Source organism: Asparagus officinalis, chromosome 4 (genome assembly GCF_001876935.1).
Source record: "Asparagus officinalis chromosome 4, Aspof.V1, whole genome shotgun sequence".
NCBI lineage: Eukaryota > Viridiplantae > Streptophyta > Magnoliopsida > Asparagales > Asparagaceae > Asparagus > Asparagus officinalis.
In genome coordinates, this window is record NC_033797.1 from 16,348,301 (window position 1) to 16,368,464 (window position 20,164).

At 38.5% G+C, this 20,164-nt stretch overlaps 2 protein-coding genes and 1 long non-coding RNA gene across 5 annotated transcripts; 2 read left to right on the forward strand and 1 right to left on the reverse strand.

The window, feature by feature from the left end:
• Window positions 1,383–4,631, forward strand: LOC109836746. The gene is made up of 4 exons (XR_002246080.1): window positions 1,383–1,804; window positions 2,325–2,474; window positions 2,728–2,808; window positions 4,429–4,631. It is a non-coding gene; the product is annotated as an uncharacterized LOC109836746 (long non-coding RNA).
• On the forward strand, window positions 13,055–13,720 carry LOC109838257 (exodeoxyribonuclease-like). The gene has a single exon (XM_020406714.1). It carries the CDS (start codon window positions 13,055–13,057, stop codon window positions 13,718–13,720), a length of 666 nt encoding a protein of 221 aa, XP_020262303.1.
• On the reverse strand, window positions 16,814–18,514 carry LOC109839754 (putative F-box protein At3g17480). 3 transcript variants are annotated; one of them, XM_020408261.1, is made up of 3 exons: window positions 18,428–18,514; window positions 18,112–18,203; window positions 16,814–17,861 (listed from the first exon to the last, which is right to left on the reverse strand). In XM_020408261.1, exons 2-3 carry the CDS (start codon window positions 18,196–18,198, stop codon window positions 16,971–16,973), a joined length of 978 nt encoding a protein of 325 aa, XP_020263850.1. In that variant the 5' UTR covers window positions 18,199–18,203; window positions 18,428–18,514; the 3' UTR covers window positions 16,814–16,970. The 3 variants fall into 3 exon arrangements, with proteins under 3 accessions (XP_020263850.1, XP_020263848.1, XP_020263849.1); XM_020408259.1 differs by having other exon boundaries at window positions 16,814–18,029; XM_020408260.1 differs by having other exon boundaries at window positions 16,814–18,029; window positions 18,112–18,257.

Sequence of the window (20,164 nt, forward strand, 5' to 3'; positions counted from 1 at the left end):
AACTTAAGATATCCAAACAAGCGCTAGTGAAAATCATGTATTATGTTATTATTTACATAATATATATTACTATTAAATATTTAAAAATACCTCATGAGAATAAATGTACTCACCTTAATAATTTATCCAATTGTTTGGGAAAATTTTGTTGCATTGATCATGATTAACATCTCTACTTGCATTTAACAATTCCTAAATAATAATAATAATAATAACTACGGGCATTATAAGAATTACATATCAAACTACTTGATAAGTAAATGTATAACTAGCATCAAAGCATTATCCCCAATATTGAACAGTTCCATCAAATCATGGAACTACAGTTGCTATCTAAAAAAAAAAAAGTCACCCGCATCCAACTAATAAAGTCATGCAACTAAGCATCTCACCCAATAATTAGGAAGAATTAGGAAAAACTAAATAGGGTCACGACATTATCTCAAGAAACCGATTACAGAAATGAATCATGAAAACTTATAGCTTACCAAACAATCTCATAAGTAAATTCTACGAATATACATAGAGAAGAAATTATTGACTAGGAGGCTAATCTAAGAAGAGCGAAAACAAAATTTCAAATACTAAAGATTTTGAATGATAGCTCTCGAGAAAAGTGATCCACCAAGCACATGCAGTGCGACGTCACTTGCGCACAAAACCAAGAAGATGGATATCAAGACTTGGAAAACCAACGACGAATGATATACTCATCAAAGTAATGACTCACACAATTCTCTACATGAACTGCAAAACTTCTTACAGATGATCATGTAAACTCATGAACGCTTCTACAGGCACAAACAAAGACGTATACCGCATAAGTTGCCAATTAGAAAGTGTTACATTCTCTACATTAAGAATGAATTAGACAATGTTTCCTTCCTTAGGTGTGTTATGTCTGCATCATAATAGAAATCCTTCAATACACATTACTGGGTACATAGTATATTTGCGGGACAGTTTTATAAAGACTGAGTAGTGGGGGGCATTTTTGCAAATATACGTGATTTAAAGGGCATATATGCAAATAACCCTAAAAATAAGCAGGTCCCTTAAAAGAAGCAAGGTTTACTATTTGGGTAAATTTTAGATAGTCCCTTCATTTATATTTTCGGTAGCACTTAACCCTGCTGACTTATTTATTAGTTTATCCTTAAAAAAATGACAATATAGAACTATAAAATACATCGTCTAAAAGCTGGATGGCTTTTTCGTTTTAATTCCGGATTTAACCTTCATTTTTCAATTTATTTTCAATTTTAACATCTAAATTTTGTTTTGAACCCGAGGGTATTTTAGGGGGTCTAGGCCAATTTTCATCATTCACTGTTGATACCTCTTTTACCCTTTGGTTGTTTTTTTCTCTCTGACGGGATGAGGAACAGGGCTAGGTGAGGGGCAGTAAGAGGGAGTGGTTGGGATTTATTGATTCGTACTTGAGTCTTGGGCTTCTGGATAAAAACAGAAGGGCAAGCCGGCCTCTTCCTCCTCCCGATGCATCCCCTACATTAGTCGGCAACTCCCCCTCCTTCGTCGACCTCCGACCTCTGCCGTCACCTCGTCGACCACCTCCTCTCCCTCTCCCTCACCTTCACCCCCCAAACCCTAGCCTCCCTAGTCGTGGACCCCGCCACCCCCTCCGGCCCTCGCCCTCCTCCTCCCTCGCCCTCCCCGACCTCGACGACCCCCTCGACGTAGTCTCCCACCTCCTCGACCTCTTCTCCTCCCCCCGCCGTTGCTAGCTTCAAGTCGGAGAAGAATCACCGCATCCATGGTTTGCTTGAGAATACATCTGCTCGAGGTAAACAAATTTCACCTTTTTCTATTATTTCAAGTTTCCTTTCAATTTTCTTTCACTTTTTTATTTTTCCCTTTCAATTAACTTGAATTTGGTGTGATATTTGATGATTTCAAAGTCGGTTGCATGTTTCCACCATATAGATCTATGAACTGTAATTTTTTTCTTGATTGATTTTTCAATGGTAAATCAAGAACAAATAATGGGTTCTTTGATGGGTTGCAATGTGAGGAGAGGAAGAAGATGAACACGCAGAGGAATAATTGGGAGCTGTGTTTTTTTACACAAAGATCCAGTTACTTTTGAAATTTGAATAAAGAATGTAAAACTCCTCATTTCTGTGTGTAAAAGTTGTTAATTTCTATACAAATCCAATTAATCATTTATAATAGTTTTATTTTCCATGATTTTATTATTGATTGAATTACAGTTTTATACATGCTAAGCCACAAGTACCCAAGTTTGGTTATAGCCAGTATCTTCAGTTTGGACTTAATGAACTTCTCTTTTTCATATATCACAGGTTTATACGTGATCACCTTGTTAATGTACATGGTTCATGGTGCTAATTTTTATTATTCCTTCTCATTCCATCCATCACGTAGTGAATTAACAGCAAATGTTAGCAACCAAGATTTGCCCAATGGAGTTCCTTCTGTACCTGTACCTAATGGTGAGCAAATAGGTCTGGTTATTTTCTCAATTGCAATTCATTATTCCTATTTTTTGTGTTTATTCTTTGTTTCTAAAATAATACAATTTTTGAAAGGCAACACATTGGCTTATTATCCTAGCCAACCAGTAATAATTATGCATTTCATTTTCTACATTTTCTGATCAAGCTTGAAGCTATTTCCAATTCATTGCATATTTGCATCTGAAGTTCATCATTGCTTTAATTTTGTAAGATCTCATGAATTTTGCAGGTAGCACATCGGCCTACGTTAGCAAACGAAAATTTCTCAGTGGAGTTCCTTCTGTATCTCTTCCTAATTGTGATCCAGCAGGTATAATTATCTTTGCACTATTGGATATCTTCTTTCTATTTTTGTGAATTTCTCATATTAATTAATTGTACCATACATGAATTACAATATTTATCTCATTACCAAGCTTGAATTATGTTCCAATTAACTGCATTTTACACCTAAAGTTCCTCATTTTTAAGTATTCCATGTAGCAACCGAAACAATATTCAAAATAACCCATGTATGGTAACTTTCAAAGAATGGGATGAGGAATCCAGAATTTTATACGCAAGTCACTAGGTTTAAAATTTATGTTATTAGTTATTGTCATTCATTTGATTTATCATATGATAGTTGTTACATGTCCCAATGTTTTTTTCTTACTAAAGTTTAGAAGTTTTGTTTGCCATTCTCTCAGCTTCTCAACAAACTTGTACAAACTTGTAATTATTTGTATGACTTTGATTTTAGTTGTGCTTCAACTATAAACCTATGGTTTCATGTGCATATTTACCAACATTATGTGATGATTGTAGAATACTAATTTTACATTGAACTTGTGTTTGTAAGAACTTTACAAGTCACCATATACATGACAACTAAAAAAAGTTGTATGTAAGCAACCTACAATCTATCTACATTGTATTGGATGGCTATTGTTGTGGGTTATTAATGAAAATATTATTACGTCATGAGTTTTAGTTGGTGACTTTTTTACTTTTAAGCTATGATGATTGTCAAATATTCTGAGATTAGCAACATATGGACACAGTTCGTGTCCTTGTTTTGTACTGAACTATCTTTTGATAATTCTGATTATTAATGAACAGGGTATAACCCTTGTTTTTACTTCAAAAAAAAAAATTCTGAGATTAGCAACCTGTAATGTTTATTGATATTGCATTGGATAGCTAACAATGATGATATTGACTAAGTTCTGAGCTCTCAGCCATAGAATTCATAAACATGTGGCTGGTATATTTTACGTGATATCAACAAATATTTATGACTACTCAAGTTTGATGTGATTTTCTATGTCATATAAACATTTATGACTAATCAAGATGATTATAGGGTTTTACAGGTCTCATAAGAAAGTTTCGCAAATTCACGTGCGTATTTCATAAATTTGTGAATAATCATGTTATTACAGGATTCATGTGATCTTTTCCTGTCAAATAGATATTTTTCATGTCAAATTAGGTGTGTAGTTCATAACAGTTAAAATAATCATGTTATTATATGTTTCGTGGGATTTTTTTTGTCAAACAGGTATTTTTCATGTCAAATCAGGTACGTAATTCATANTCCCCCCCCCCCTTTTTTTAATGCCAACCAAACACAAAAAAAAATGTATACATTGGTTTTTCATCATGTTTTATGTGTGAAACAAACGCAAACAATATATTTCTTGAAAAAGTTTAGAAAACCCAAAACTTGGGTTTCTTTACATAGAATTGTATTTCCCAATACATGGGAAACGAACCAAACAACCCCTAAAAGGAGCGATTTTTACTTATTTTTCTTTTCCATTTTCACTTTGTTTTCTTTCTCTCTTTGCTCTCACGCTCTATAGCAGCAAGTCTCCTCTTGGGATTAGATTTAAGCTTTCATCTGAATTCTTGGCTAATCTTATGATTTCAATTGTTCTTCTCTCAGTTGCTTCCTAGGCAATGTCGGCAACTCGCCACTCTAGATATCGGCTGCTTGTGGTGGTGCTAATATAGGATCATCTACTTCGAGTTCTCAAATTGTGGTGGTGAATTTTGTGAATTTGAGATCGAGAAGGTTACTGTGTGTGTTGTTACTAGATTTCTCCAGGACATTTTAATTATCATGGTGTAGTGAGTATGCATTCTTCATTTTCCCCGCGTAACGCGAGGGTTTTTTGCTAGTTATATATACTAACAAACAAGTTGAGAGGTATTGGACGCTACTGAAGGTATGCATGAGGGGGGTCATATGCAATTTACACTTCCAATTTTAAGTCGGAAGACATCTGAGAGCCAAAGATGCAGGGAGGGGGGTCATATGCAATTTACACTTCCAATTTTAAGTCGGAAGACATCTGAGAGCCAAAGATGCAGGGGCATGACAGTTTAAACATCAAAATTGGAAGATCTCTTTGAAGACGACCTCCATTATATTATTATTTTCATGTAGTAATAGTGACAAGCACAGGGTAATCACGCCCAAGCAATACACTGGCAAAGGAGCCAGCCAGAAACGATATGCTGAAGGAAGGATCCTTGAACAAGATTTGCTCTACAATACATTAAATCTAGAAGAGAATTCCAACCGATGTAATGCAATCGTTTACCTGTGCGAGTGTGGTATTATTACCCCGACATCTGTTGTGCTCCCATAGCTTGTGAATTCCATAATCTACTGCACGTAACAGTGTACTATCTTGACAACTATGCACTTATTACATGCATTCGTGCAATGTTTTCATGTAATTATTAGGTGCATTCGAGCAATGTACTATCTTGACAACTATGCTATGTGGATTCATGCATTTTCATGTAATTATTAGGTGCATTCGAGCAATGTACTATCTTGACAACTATGCTATGTGGATTCATGCACTCGTGACGTGCAGTGATCATGTAAGAATGCGCGTAGCATAGTTGTCAAGAGTTTTCCAGAATAAAGTGAAGTAGCAAAGAAGAGGAACTATTAGTGAGATAGGATAAGCATGTAGATGCATGTTAAACTACACAGTCACAATATTACCTTTAAAAACCTATTACAGAAATGAATCATGAAAATTTTAGTTTGCCCAACAATCTCATAAATAAATTCTATGAATACATATAGGGATCAAATTATAGACGAAGAGACCAATCTAAGAAAATTAAAACAAACTTTCAAATACTAAAGATTTATGCATAATAACTCTCGAGAAAAGTGACCTACCAAATGTAGAGTTGGTGAAAAGTCAGAGGTATGCCTCTGGAAGTTGGGCGGTCGACCGGCAGTGGTGCTGCGGTCGACCGATATGTGCACACAACTCTTAGTGTGCCTCTGGAATTTGGGCGGTCGACCGGACGAAGCGTTGCGGTCGACCGCGAATTGTCCAGAGAGCAGACTGGACCTCGGGATATTTTACGGTCGACCGGCAGTGGTGCTGCGGTATCGGGTTTTGGGTTTAAGTTTGTTTTCCAGACCCGTTTTCTTTGTAACTTGTATATAAACCCCAAATCTGTTCTAGGGTTTTAAGCAAGGGAGATTTTGAGCTGCCAAAGGGGATTTTCTAGGGCTTCTTTTGTTGGAGTCTATTGGAGAGATCAAGTGATCTTGTTTGAGGGTTTTGGGTAAGATTTGTAACCCTAATTTGTATTCCCCTTTGATTTGATTAGTGAAACTCCCCCCTCCTTGCTCCGTGGATGTAGGCACATTGCCGAACCACGTATACATTGTGTTCTTGCTGTGATTGGTTAGCTTGTGTGCATTGTGATCTATTTTGTTCTTGTGTGTGCTATTGTTTTGGCTATTTGGGACTTCCGCGGCGCACAACAAGTGGTATCAGAGCTCCGGGTTGGATTTGGGAGTTTTGTTCGAAGGATTCACCGTTGGATTCTTATTTGAAGAGTAGATCTACAATATGGGTGATACAAGCAGGGCTAGCTCAAGTGCTACTAGTCCATCGGGGTCGGCTTTGAGAAAGGCGATCCAAAATTTGAGCATCAATAACACTAAAATTGATGTCCCAAAGTTCGACGGCAAGATTAACTTCGGTTTATGGAGGTGTCAAGTAATGGACGCCTTGGATGCACAAAATTTGGAGGAGACTCTTGAGTTTCAAGAGAAACCCGAGGAGATTGATGATAGGGTTTGGAAGAAAATGCACAGTAGGGCTTGTGGGGTTATTCGGTCATGCCTAACACCGGATCTCATTTATGATGTGATGAACGAGACTTCGGCAAAGAGATTGTGGGAAACGCTCAATGAAAAATATTTGACAAAGAGCATTGAGAATCGGCTTCACTTGAAGAAGAGGTTCTACCAATTCAAGATGAAGAGAGGAGTTTTCGTTCGGGAGCATGTTAACGACATCACAAAGCTGATTTCGGATATGGCCAATGTAGATATCATGGTGGAGGATGAAGACAAGGCGATGTTATTGTTGTGTTCATTGCCAGATGATGAGTTTAGCACCTTTGTTCTCACTATGATAAATGGGCGAACTACAGTTAGCTACAAGGAGGTGACCTCGGCATTGGTGAATTATGAGCTGAGGAAGAATGATTGTGAGCCCTCCGAGAAGGCATCAGGTGATGCACTTGCAGTTCGTGGCCGTGCTCCAAACCGTCAAAAGTTCAATCGCTCAAAATCAAAGAATAGGGGTGGCCATAAAAGTGTTGGTAGAAATCAATGTGCCTTTTGCAAAGAAGAGGGACATTGGAAGAATGAGTGCCCAAAGTTGAAGGATAGAGCCGGGAAGCAAAGGGGGAAAGCTGTACAAGCTTCAGAGGTGAATGTTGCTAAGGTTGTTGGCGACATTTCAGATTCGGATTCTTCCGGTTATTCTTGTCCCGCACTGCCATCAGTTTGTTATGCCGACTCTACGGAGTGGATGCTTGATTCGGGAGCTACATTTCATATTTGCCCTAAGAGGAATTGGTTTACCAATTTTGAGGAGTTGAAGAGAGGAGACGTGGTGCTCATGGGGAACAATCATGTTTGTCCTATTAGTGGGATTGGCTCAGTCAGAATCAGAATGCATGATGGGGTGACTAGGGAATTGAAAGATGTGAGGTTCGTGCCGCAGTTGACGAAGAACCTCATTTCTCTTGGGACTTTGGAGGCATCCGGTTATAGAGTGATCTTAGAAGATGCTAGTTTGAAGGTCATGAAGGGTTCTATGGTGGTGATGCGAGGTGTCAGGGAAAACAACCTATACTACTTGAAGGGCAAGACAGTTACAGGGGGTCTGGCTGCTTCTATTACCACAGAGGAGGACACTACCACACTATGGCACATGAGGCTTGGACACACAGGTGAAAAGTCCCTTCAGTCATTGGCAAAACAGGGGGCTATTGAAAGGTGCAAAGACCTGCAAAATGGAGCTGTGTGAGCATTGCATACTTGGGAAGAAGACTAAAGTGAAGTTTGGCACCGCAATTCACAACACCCAAGGTATATTAGACTATATTCATACAGATGTTTGGGGCCCTTCTAAGCACACATCGCTTGGTGGGGCAAACTATTTCGTCACTTTCATTGATGATTATTCCAGGAGGAATTGGGTATATACTATGAAGCATAAACATGAGGTCCTGGATATATTTGTGGAGTGGAAGAAGAAAGTGGAGCTGCAGACAGGTAGAAAGGTGAAGACTCTTCGTTCAGACAATGGTGGAGAGTACAAGAGTGATCCATTTCTGCAGTTTTGCCGGGATCACGGCATTAGAAGACATTTCACAGTTAGAGAAACACCGCAACAGAATAGGGTGGCAGAGAGGCTGAACCGTACCTTGCTGGAGAAGGTGCGATGTATGATGACGCAGAGTGGATTGGCTAGATCTTTTTGGGCCGAGGCGTTAGTTTATGCTAGCCATCTCATTAACAGGTTGCCGTGCACTGCGATAGAGGGGAAGACTCCTTTGGAGCGTTGGTCTGGTTCTGTGGCTAGTGATTATGAGACTCTTCGGATTTTTGGGTGTCCAGCTTATTTCCATGTTAGTGATGGGAAGTTGAATCCGAGAGCGAGGAAGGCTATCTTTGTGGGATTTAGAGAAGGTGTAAAAGGCTTCAAATTATGGGATCCACAAGACAAGAAGATGATCATTAGCAGAGATGTCACATTCGATGAGGCGTACATGATGAAGCCTCGAGTTCCTCAGCAGGTGAAGGAAGATCAGACAGGAGGGATATCGCAGCAGGTGGAGGATGATGTGACTCCACCCACTCCAGTTGGCTGGATGGTGAGGCTCAGGAGCAGGGTCATGCTCAGGGGTCCATTGTAGCAGATAGACCGAGGAGAGAGATTCGTCGGCCAGCGAGATATGATGATGTCATGGTGGCATATGCTTTATCGGTAGAGGTCGTTGATGATCTTATTCCTGCCACATTCAGGGAGGCAGAGTCCAGCCCTGATTCCATTAGGTGGAGGAATGCTATGGAGGAGGAGATGCAATCTCTTCAGAAGAACGACACTTGGGAACTCGCACAGCTACCTAAGGGTAAGAAAGCTATTGGTTGCAAGTGGGGGTATGCTAAGAAGGAGGGCTCTTCTATTGGGGACATTCGATATAAGGCCAGATTGGTTGCCAAGGGATATGCACAGCTTGAAGGTGTTGATTACAACGAGGTGTTTTCACCCGTTGTGAAGCATTCGTCGATTCGGATACTATTGGCATTGGTGGCACAGCTGGACTTAGATTTGGTCCAAATGGACGTGAAGACGGGCTTTCTACATGGAGACTTAGACGAGGAGATCTATATGACACAACCTATGGGGTTTAAAGCTGCAGGAAGGGAAAATTTGGTGTGCAAATTGAGGAAATCTCTTTATGGACTGAAGCAATCACCACGACAGTGGTACAAGAGATTTGATATCTTTATGATTGGCCGAGGATACACGAGGAGCCCTTATGACCCATGTGTTTATATGCGCAAGCTACAGGATGGTGAGCACATTTATTTGTTATTGTATGTTGATGATATGCTCATAGCTTCCCGAAACACTTTAGCTATTGGGAAATTGAAAAAGGAGCTGTCATCAGAATTTGAGATGAAGGACCTGGGAGAAGCTAAGAAGATACTGGGTATGGAGATTGAGAGAGACAGGGTGAAGGGGAGATTGAAACTTACACAGAGGAGTTACTTGCAGAAAATGCTGAAGAAATTTAGTTTTGAGGGTAATACCAAGGAGGTGGGTACTCCATTAGCTCCCCACTTTAAGCTTTCAGCTTTGATGTCACCAGTTTCAGTGGAGGATAGGGACTACATGTCCAAAGTTCCATACGCCAGTGCAGTGGATAGCTTGATGTATGCTATGGTGTGTACGAGGCCAGATTTGTCACAGGCCGTGAGCATGGTATCTAGGTACATGCACAACCCCGGGAAGGGGCATTGGGAGGCCGTGAAGTGGATTCTACGATATATTAAGGGTACCGTGGACGTTGGGTTGATATTTGCGAAGAATGATGAGACAGGGTAGGATTGTATTGGCTACGTGGATTCAGAATATGCTGGAGATCTCGACAAGCGTCGGTCCACTACAGGTTATGTGTTTACATTGGCAAGTGCACCGGTGTGTTGGCGATGCACTCTTCAGTCTACAGTGGCGCTTTCTACTACGGAGGCGGAATATATGGCGGTGACTGAAGCAGTGAAGGAGGCTTTGTGGCTACATGGATTGTTGGATGATTTGGGGATTGCACAGGAGACCATACAGGTACATTGTGATAGTATGTCAGCTATCTATTTAGCGAAGAACCAAGTCTACCATGCACGCACGAAGCACATTGATGTCAGATTTCACTTTATACGTGACGTATTGGATGATGGTGATGTCACGTTGGAGAAGGTCCACACTAAGGATAACCCTGCTGATATGTTGATCAAAGTTGTTTTTTGTAGGAACCTGAGCTTGCGCACAATCATGTGCACTTTGCACATGAGGATCGATAAGTATATCTTGTGAAACGAGGTGCACAAGTTTGTAGAGTTGGTGAAAAGTCAGAGATTTGCCTCTGGAAGTTGGGCGGTCGACCGGCAGTGGAGCTGCGGTCGACCGATATGTGCACACAACTCTTAGTGTGCCTCTGGAATTTGGGCGGTCGACCGGACGAAGCGCTGCGGTCGACCGCGAATTGTCCAGAGAGCAGACTGGACCTCGGGATATTTTACGGTCGACCGGCAGTGGTGCTGCGGTCGACCGACTATCGGGTTTTGGGGTTAAGTTGGTTTTCCAGACCCGTTTTCTTTGTAACTTGTATATAAACCCCAAATCTGTTCTAGAGTTTTAAGCAAGGGAGATTTTGAGCTGCCAAAGGGGATTTTCTAGGGCTTCTTTTGTTGGAGTCTATTGGAGAGATCAAGTGATCTTGTTTGAGGGTTTTGGGTAAGATTTGTAACCCTAATTTGTATTCCCCTTTGATTTGATTAGTGAAACTCCCCCCTCCTTGCCCCGTGGACGTAGGCACATTGCCGAACCACGTATACCTTGTGTTCTTGCTGTGATTGGTTAGCTTGTGTGCATTGTGATCTATTTTGTTCTTGTGTGTGCTATTGTTTTGGCTATTTGGGACTTCCGCGGCGCACAACACCAAACACACATGTACTCCAAGATCTTTTGCACACAAAGCAAAGAATATGGATATTATGACTTACAAAACTAACAATGGACGAGTGATATGCTCATCAAATCAGTGACTCCTCACAAGTCTCTACATGAACTGCAAACTTCTTATAGACAAAAATAAACTCTTAAGCAAACAAGTGGAATCCAAGTTGTTTTGAGCGGGATATGGCGTTAGTTAGCAGGCGATCTACGCTCTGCTAACCTGCGCCTCTGCTGAGAGATTAATGGCAAAGAAGAAGAAATCTAGCGGGAAGAAGATCCTTACCATCGGTCTTCGAGCGTCATCTTCGAGCTTTCTTCCTGATGATCAATTTGATACCAGTATTGATGAAGATGATGACGAATTCAGCCCAGGTATTATGGGTTCAACTGGACCTAGGGGTGAGAAGAAGAAGAAGCTAATGTCTGAGATTCTTGATTCAGCTGCTGGCATTGGTATCCAGGATCGTGATCTGGCTGCTAGCAGTGCTCAGAATCGGAATCTGACTTCTGGAATTATTTCTCAAGATCGGGATCTGAGTAAGTCTCCTCCTTCTTTTGATAGAACTAATGGATCAACTAGTAGATCTTGGGCTGATGATCTTGATTATGATTCAAGAAATCTTAATCATGTTTCATTGATTGCTGATTCAAAAACTGAGAATCCCCTAGAGTCGGGAAATTCCACTGTTCCATTGGATTCTTCTTTGAAATCATCTGAAAAGCAAGGGAATGTTAATTTGGTTCCAGTTAGTGAGAAATCTGGAGATGAACTAGTTCAAGATGGAAACACAAATAAATCCTGGGCGATCTTATTCACTGATAATAGGAAGCCTGGAAATGGTTTAGATCTGAACTATTTTCCATCAAAGACTGATGATACAGTGTTGTTTGATGATGAAGAATGGAATGAAGGAGCTTCAATTTGGAAATTCTCCCTAGTTGGACAAGTTCTAGGGTTGAATGCTAAGTATAAAGCTATGGAAAATTTTGTTAGAAAAGTATGGGCTAATCTGGCAAATCCTGAGATCTGTCTTCTTAAAGCTGGTTTGTTTCTCTTCAAATTCAAGAACCAGAATGATATGAATGAAATTCTTGTAAATGGTCCATGGTTCTTTGGATCTAGACCTTTATTATTGAAGCCCTGGGCTATAGGTGAATACTTTGAAAAGACCAAGGAATGTATTTACCCTGTTTGGGTTCAATTGCCTGCTTTGAAACTAAATTTATAGAATGCTAAAGGCATCAGTAAGATTGCTAGTATCATTGGCCGCCCCATTACTACGGATAAACCCACTGCCAACAGACAGAGACTAGCCTATGCGAGAGTTCTTATTGAAGTAAATATGCCCTCTTCTTTGCCGGATAGTATTCAAATCCAAGGGCCTGATGGAGTTAAATTCTTTCAGAAGGTGGTGTATGAGCATAAGCCAACATGGTGTGAATTTTGTAAGCAATTGGGACATGATACAAAATTTTGTAGAAGACATCCTGTTGTTAAAAAGTGGATCCCTAAGCAGAATATTGGCCATACTGATGTACAACCAGATAAGAGTAAGTCTGGTAATGATGGGAAAATGCAATCTGAATTGTGTAATGGCCCTGAAGTATGTCAGAGATCAGGGAATTTGGTGATTGAGAAGGATGGCATTCCAGGAGATAAGGATTCTGGCAGTAGCAATTGGGAATCTGTGCAAGTTGTGCACGTTTTGCCTACCACTAATGTAAACATTAAACAGAAGGGTTTATCTCAAGCAATTGAGGATGAAATGGTCCCAGGATTCAGGGTTTCTGGTAAGAGTAATGGTAATGCTTCTAAATTTGGTTCTGTGCATGCTGTGCATGTCACAAACAGTGTTATCAAATCAATTCCAAATGAATGGAAACATACACAAAGAAGCAATATGAATTCTAGGTTATCCTTTGCCCCACTGATTAATATGGAAAATGACATTGATCCCTCTACTTTGGATAGAGGAGGACTAAATTGAAATGAATATGATCTTTTGGAATGTTAGGGGTCTAAACAAATCCCCTAAGCAACTTTTAGTCAAACAACATCTTGTACAGTATCACATTTCTTTTATTGCTCTCTTGGAAACAAAGTTGAAGGATGGAAAATTATCTGGCACTGCAAGGAAAATTGCTGGAACCTGGGAATGGATCTCTAATGTGAATTATACTGGAACTGCAAGGATCTTTCTTCTATGGGATCCAAATGTTTTAGACATCCAGGTCTCACAATCCTCTTCTCAACATATTACATGTATTGTCAAATCTAAAGATGGAAGAGTTGATTGTATTATTTCATCAATATATGGTTTTAACCATCTGGAAGATAGGAAGAATCTATGGGCTGAATTATCCTCACTTCAACAATCTATTGGGAATTCTCCTTGGTTGTTATGTGGTGATTTTAATACTATGCTCTCAAATGAAGAAAAGCTTGGAGGGGCTAGTCTCACTGATACTGATACTGTTGATTTTAGTTCTTTTATTGACGATTGTCAGCTCTCTCATTTAAAAACCACAGGATGCTTCTACACATGGAACAACAAACAAGACACTACTACCAGGGTTTGGAGTAGATTGGATAGGGCATTGGTCAATGACTCTTGGATCCACATTTATAACTCTAGTCATCAGGGTTTGGAGTAGATTGGATAGGGCATTGGTCAATGACTCTTGGATCCACATTTATAACTCTAGTCATGTGGAGTTTTTGCTTCCAAGCTTCTCAATTGGTCAATGACTCTTGGATCCACATTTATAACTCTAGTCATGTGGAGTTTTTGCTTCCAAGCTTCTCAGACCACTCTCCTGCACTAGTATCTATATATGATGAGGAAACTAAGGGGGAAAAGCCTTTTAAATTCTTCAAAATGTGGACAAGACATGAGAAATTCATCCCCACGGTTTCAGCTATATGGCAGAATCACATTGAGGGGCATAATATGTTTTCAGTTAATACAAAACTCAAGCAGTTAAAGGAGGCTTTCGAGGACCTAAATAAGAATCATTTTTCAAATATCAGCATGCAGGTTCAAAAAGCAAAATTTGCTTTAGAGGAAATTCAGAAGAAACTGCATGAAAATCCTCTAAACTCCAGCTATATCAACCAGGAAAAAAATCTTATCTCTGCATATAATAAGTTGTTGGCCTGTGAGATGTCTTTCTATCAGCAGAAAGCAAGAATAGCATGGAGTCTTCAAGGAGATAGATCCACCAACCTCTTCCATTCTATTGCTAAAGCAAAAAATCACCACAACAGGGTTACAGTTCTCTACAGCAATCTGGGTGTCAGAATCACAGATATGGATGGTATTGTGAATGAACTGATATCTTTTTATAGAAATCTCATGGGAACTGCTATACCAACTGACAAATCTGATATTAATATCATTAAGGATGGTCCCTGTCTGGATGCAGCTCAAGCTAGTAAACTGTCAGCTCCAATTTCTAGAGATGAGATTAAGAATGCAGTTTTCTCAATCAATGACAACAAAGCCCCAGGTCCAGATGGGTTTAGTGCTTCTTTCTACAAAGCTTCATGGGCAATAATTGGTGAAGAAGTTACAATGGCCATTGAAGATTTTTTCAGGACAGGGAAACTTCTGGGGGCAATTAATTCTACTTCAATATCACTCATTCCAAAGGTTATTTGTCCCAAAAGCCCTTCAGATTTCAGGCCTATATCCTGCTGTAATTGCCTTTACAAATTTATCTCTAAAATCATTGCAAACAGAGTTCAATCTGTCATGGGCTATCTTATTAGTGAGGCTCAAAGTGCCTTTGTTAAAGGGAGGAATATTACAAATAATATCATGCTAGCTCATGAGCTCATTAAGAACTATGGGAGGAAACATATATCACCAAGAATCATGTTAAATATAGATATAAGGAAGGCTTTTGACACAATCAGCTGGAGTTTTATTGAAGAGATATTATCTGGCCTGGGCTTTCCTAGCAGCATGATTAAATGGATTATGGTCTGTATATCCTCTCCGAAATACTCCATCTCTCTCAATGGCTCTCTCCATGGATATTTTAAGGGGGAAAGGGGTTTAAGACAAGGAGATCCATTGTCTCCATACTTGTTTATTCTTGGCATGGAATATCTCTCTAGAAGTCTTAACCAGTTGAAACAAGACAGAAAATTCAAATACCATCCTAAGTGTGGAAAATTTAAGATCAGCCACCTGATATTTGCAGATGACCTCCTCCTATTCAGCAATGGGGATCCATATTCAGTGCACAGGTTACATCAATGTATCTCAAAATTCAGTGCAACCTCTGGCTTAGAAGCAAATCCAAATAAATGTTCTATCTTTTATGGGGGGGTGGAGAATTCAGTCAGGAACTCCATCCATGATCAGTTGGGATTCTCCGAAGGTACATTTCCAATTAAATATCTAGGAGTTCCTCTAATAAGCAAGAGGCTATCATATGTTGACTGCAGTTCTTTATTCTCTAAAATAACAAGCCAATTTCAAGCCTGGTCTAAGCACAGAACCCTGTCTTATGCTGGTAGACTACAAATTATTAAAAGTGTCATTCTTGGAATTCAAATATTCTGGACTTCCAGTTATGTACTTCCAATAAGAGTCCTCCAAAAGATTGATGAACTGAGTAGAAATTTTCTGTGGGGAAAGAATGATCATGCCTCCAAAACATCACTAGTATCTTGGGATAAAATATGTCTTGGGAAGATATTCGGTGGATTGGGGATTTATTCAGCAGTTATTTGGAATAATGCATCTGCTCTAAGGACTCTTTGGTATATTCATATTAACAAAGAGTCTTTATGGATCAAGTGGGTTCATGAAACATATTTAAAACACAGAGATATCTGGCAGGTTGAGGTGAGAAATGGTGATTCTTGGATGTGGAAACAGCTTTTAAAGGTCAGGGATAAGATGTTAAATTTGTATGGAGGTGCTGAAAATCTGAAGTTGTTAATCAACTCTTGCTACAATGCTCCAAAAGTACATCTCTCTAGTTTGTATAAATGCCTATGTCCGATAACAACTAGAGTACAATGGCATAGCACTGTCTGGGAGAATCTCAACTACCCAAAACACTCTTTTGTGTTGTGGCTTGCAGTCCAGAATAGGCTTCTTACACAGGACAAGTTGATAAAAAGAGAAATTATCCAAGTTAATAGCTGCAGTTTATGTGCAGGAGCTGAAACAGAGAGTAGAGACCACCTTTTCTTTAAATGTGATTACTCAAGGGAGGTTTGGAATGGGGTCATGGATTGGCTAAAATACAAATGGAGAGCATGTGAATGGAATCTGCTGATGGATTGGTATAATTGCAGATTGAAAGGGAAGGGGTTTAAGCAAAGAACCAAAAGGATGGCACTTGCAGCTACAGTGTACTGTATATGGAAGGAGCGAAACAGCAGAATCTTCAAGCAGAAAGTACATAATGCAGCTCTTTTGATCAGAAGCATTAAAATTGAGATGCTGACTGTCATCCTAAATAACAGCTCCCTTTCGCCTGAATTCAAGGAATGGAGTTTATCTTTATAGGATGTTTTGTTCTCTTACAGTAGTTTAATTGAGTGTTCCCTGTGTGTTTGCACGGGAGCCATATAGTTTTCTCATGTAAATGAGTTCTTTGATGTACATAAACTCTTTACTTGGTAAATGAATATACTCTTTTCATTGACCAAAAAAAAAAAAAAAAACTCTTAAAGCTGAACAATCCTATAGGCACAAACAAGAGATATATTGCAGAAGTTGAAAACAAGACAGTGTTCCATTCCTACGGTCAAAATATGATGCAAAAATTAAAAAAAAATGATATCCAAGCTTTTTAAGAATGAATTAGACAGTTTTTCGTTCCTCGGGCGTGATCTGAATAAAAACTGTCCAGATACATTTGATGCGTTACTCACCTCCACCTACTTTTTACGTCTTCTGGATGCCTTCGACAACTTCTCCGGCGAAATAAGACTTTCCTTGTAAAATGCAAAAGATTCACATTGGTAGGGTCTAAAGAGTATATCATTATCTACAATTTCCTTACAGCAAACCTCGAGCAAACTTAAAAGATTGTTGCTGTGGAATTTATACTCTTTGACCCAAGCGCTATTCAAATAATCTTTCATAGTCCATATCTCGCAGTATGTCCGGTCAAAGCTCAAGTAAAACAGCCAAAACTTCCCCTTTAACTCCTTCAAACCAAAATCAGGACACAAATGCATATCAGGGGATGGCGGACATGGGAGTGATATTGGCGGTTCAAACTTCTCATCTTTGATATTGAATCTATAAATACTTGGTATTCCTTGATCTTGATATCCATCTCCTGGTAAACATCCAATCCAGTGGAGGGCTCCACGAAAGAAAACTGAATTAGAATGGTTGAATAATTCAAAGGGAGCTTCACCAAGGAATCTCCATTGCATTGTGACCACATTATAGACCTCACACTGAACAACACGACGGTCATCAGAACAAGTACACAACCTAACTATCTTGCAAAGCCCCATAGTCAAGTCGACACCGAGACCAAAATTTTCATATTTAAAGTACTCTCGACGACGACTGTTCTTTCCGAGTTTCTGAAGTTCCCGAGTCATGGGATTTAGTAAGTACAAATCAGATTTACCAGTAAAGCCATAAGCACAAGTCAAACCATCCACAAAATTTGATAACTGATAGTAGACTCTCCCGAGTTTAACTTTACAGTAAATCTCCTTAGAATTTTCCCCATCTCCAATATTACTGTATTTATAGATTTCTCCATGACGGAGACGTTTACCAACAACCACATAGCTTGAAGATCTCTCCTGGTGCCATTTCAAGAGAAGGGGATCATGAGTTAAAGAGAGCCATCGTTTGCAGACACAGCGCAACTTGGCGACAGATTTTGCAGGTAGTCTTGATAGTATGTCAGCCATTATGTCGAGTGGCAGTAGAAACCATAAGCCGCAGCAAGTTCCAAAATTCCATTCAGGCTGCGCGCGCGCGCGCATGGTTTTAATTTCAGACGTTTAACTACCAAAATGAATTTAGTAAACGAAAACGACAGAATAATACCCGAGTGCTATTGATGATTCTTTGCTTCTTTTTTGGGTCAACCTCAACCTCCTCTTGTAATGTGTCCATGCGCTTCTTGTCCGCCATGTTTCCTAGGTATTTAAGAGCGTTCGATGTTACCCCATCAATTGTTGTTGTATGAGCTTCTAAATAAAGAAGAGAGAAATAAAGAAAAAGGCATGGAAATTTTCTTTTTTTTTTTTATTTTTTTTTTTTTTTTTTTTTTAAGCAGAAGAAGGAGAGAGAAAAGGTGTATATGATTTCTAACTGGATTTGAGTTTCTCGCTGGATTATGAAATCAGAATAAAGGATTTACCTGCGCCGCTTAGGTTGAGTTTCTAATCCGATTCCGGCGACGCCGATATGCTAGGGTTTGCCGCGAGGGTGATGCCCTACCATCGAGTTCAGCCTCATTAACCCCATCACATTTTATCAACCGAAAAACTAATACGATGAATGACTCACGTAACCAGATATAATCATATCTTACAACCGTACGACTCAAAGAAAACCTGTTCACCGTAAATATTACACTTAATTTTTTTTAAAAATATTATATTATTATCCTAATTTATTTTAATTATTCTATTTTCTTTGAATTGGTAATTAATAATTTATCATATTTATAATAATATTTAACATGTTATTCGATAAAGGAGATACGTTTGATCTAATTCAAATTCTTCACTTATCATAGAGAAATCAGAAAAAACATATGCTAGCCATCACCTAAAAAATTTTGGACTTTGTAAAAAGTATCCTCCAAGATTTTTAAATTGCAAAAACACCCCCTACAAATTTAAAATTTTATAAAAGCACATTGAAAATTATAAATTTTACTTATTTTAATTTAGTGGGAAATCTGAAAAAAAACATATCCTAACTAAAAACTAAAAGTTTTTTGACTTTGAAGAAAATATCTTATAAGTTTTAAAAATTGTAAAAACACCACTAAAAATTTAAAATTTGTAAAAAACACATTAAAAATTTCAAACCTATAAACACACTAAAAACCTACAAATAACACAAACAAACCCCAAAATGTTATGAAATTTGCAATAAACACTAAACTTTTTACAAATTACAAATTAAAATGCTTAAAATTATAAAATTTATAAAAATGCTGATAATTTCCAACCTTACATTGAAAATATAAGAATTGCAAATATCCTCTATATAATTTATAATTTATAGAACGCACCCTTAAAGTTTCAAAAATTAAAACAAAACTCAATTTTTAAATTTTACAAAAAAAATGTCCTTAGAATTACAAACTCATTAGTAAATTAAAAACAAAGGAATTATAAATAGTGTATAAACAATTTACAATATGTAGAAATGGCCTATAAGTTTAAAAACTTACAAAAAATCCTAAAATTTAAAATTTTCAAAAAAACACCATGAGAATTTCTAACCTATAGATACTAAAATGAATATATAAACTTACTAACAACTCTAGAAAATTAAAAATTTGCAAAAAATATCATTTCAAATTTGAGCCTCATCATATATACAAATTTCCAATCAACGTGTACAAAATCTACAGAATGTGAATTGTGTTTGCACCAAATTCATGGGGTCTTCGTTGGAATTTCAGGTTTTGGAAAAGTATTTCGTACTTACAAGTTAGTCTTCTCAACGAGTGCACAAATGCAATATTTTTAAGCATAACAAGCAAATTGAGTTATTACATTGCAATTTTAGCTGAAATGCAAGATTCATGGGCGGCATCAGCAGCATACCTCACAAGCAGAAAAGAAAACTAACACTACACTTCTTTTTCGCTGTACTTCCAGAAAATGTTTAATTTTTTGAATCTAAGCATCAACAGAGAAAAAATTACCATTTAGGAAAACCTTAGTAGCCTATTAAGCATACCCGATGCGCTGAAAAATTATGAAAATCGTGCAAAAAAAAGCAACACATGGCCACAAAAAATACAAGAGTGAACTGTGTGATGCCTTCCGAGTGTTTTACGGCAAAAATAAAGCTGTGTATCCTCAAAGCAAGGACAAAACAACTTGAAATCTTAAACATTGGCAATCATAACAAA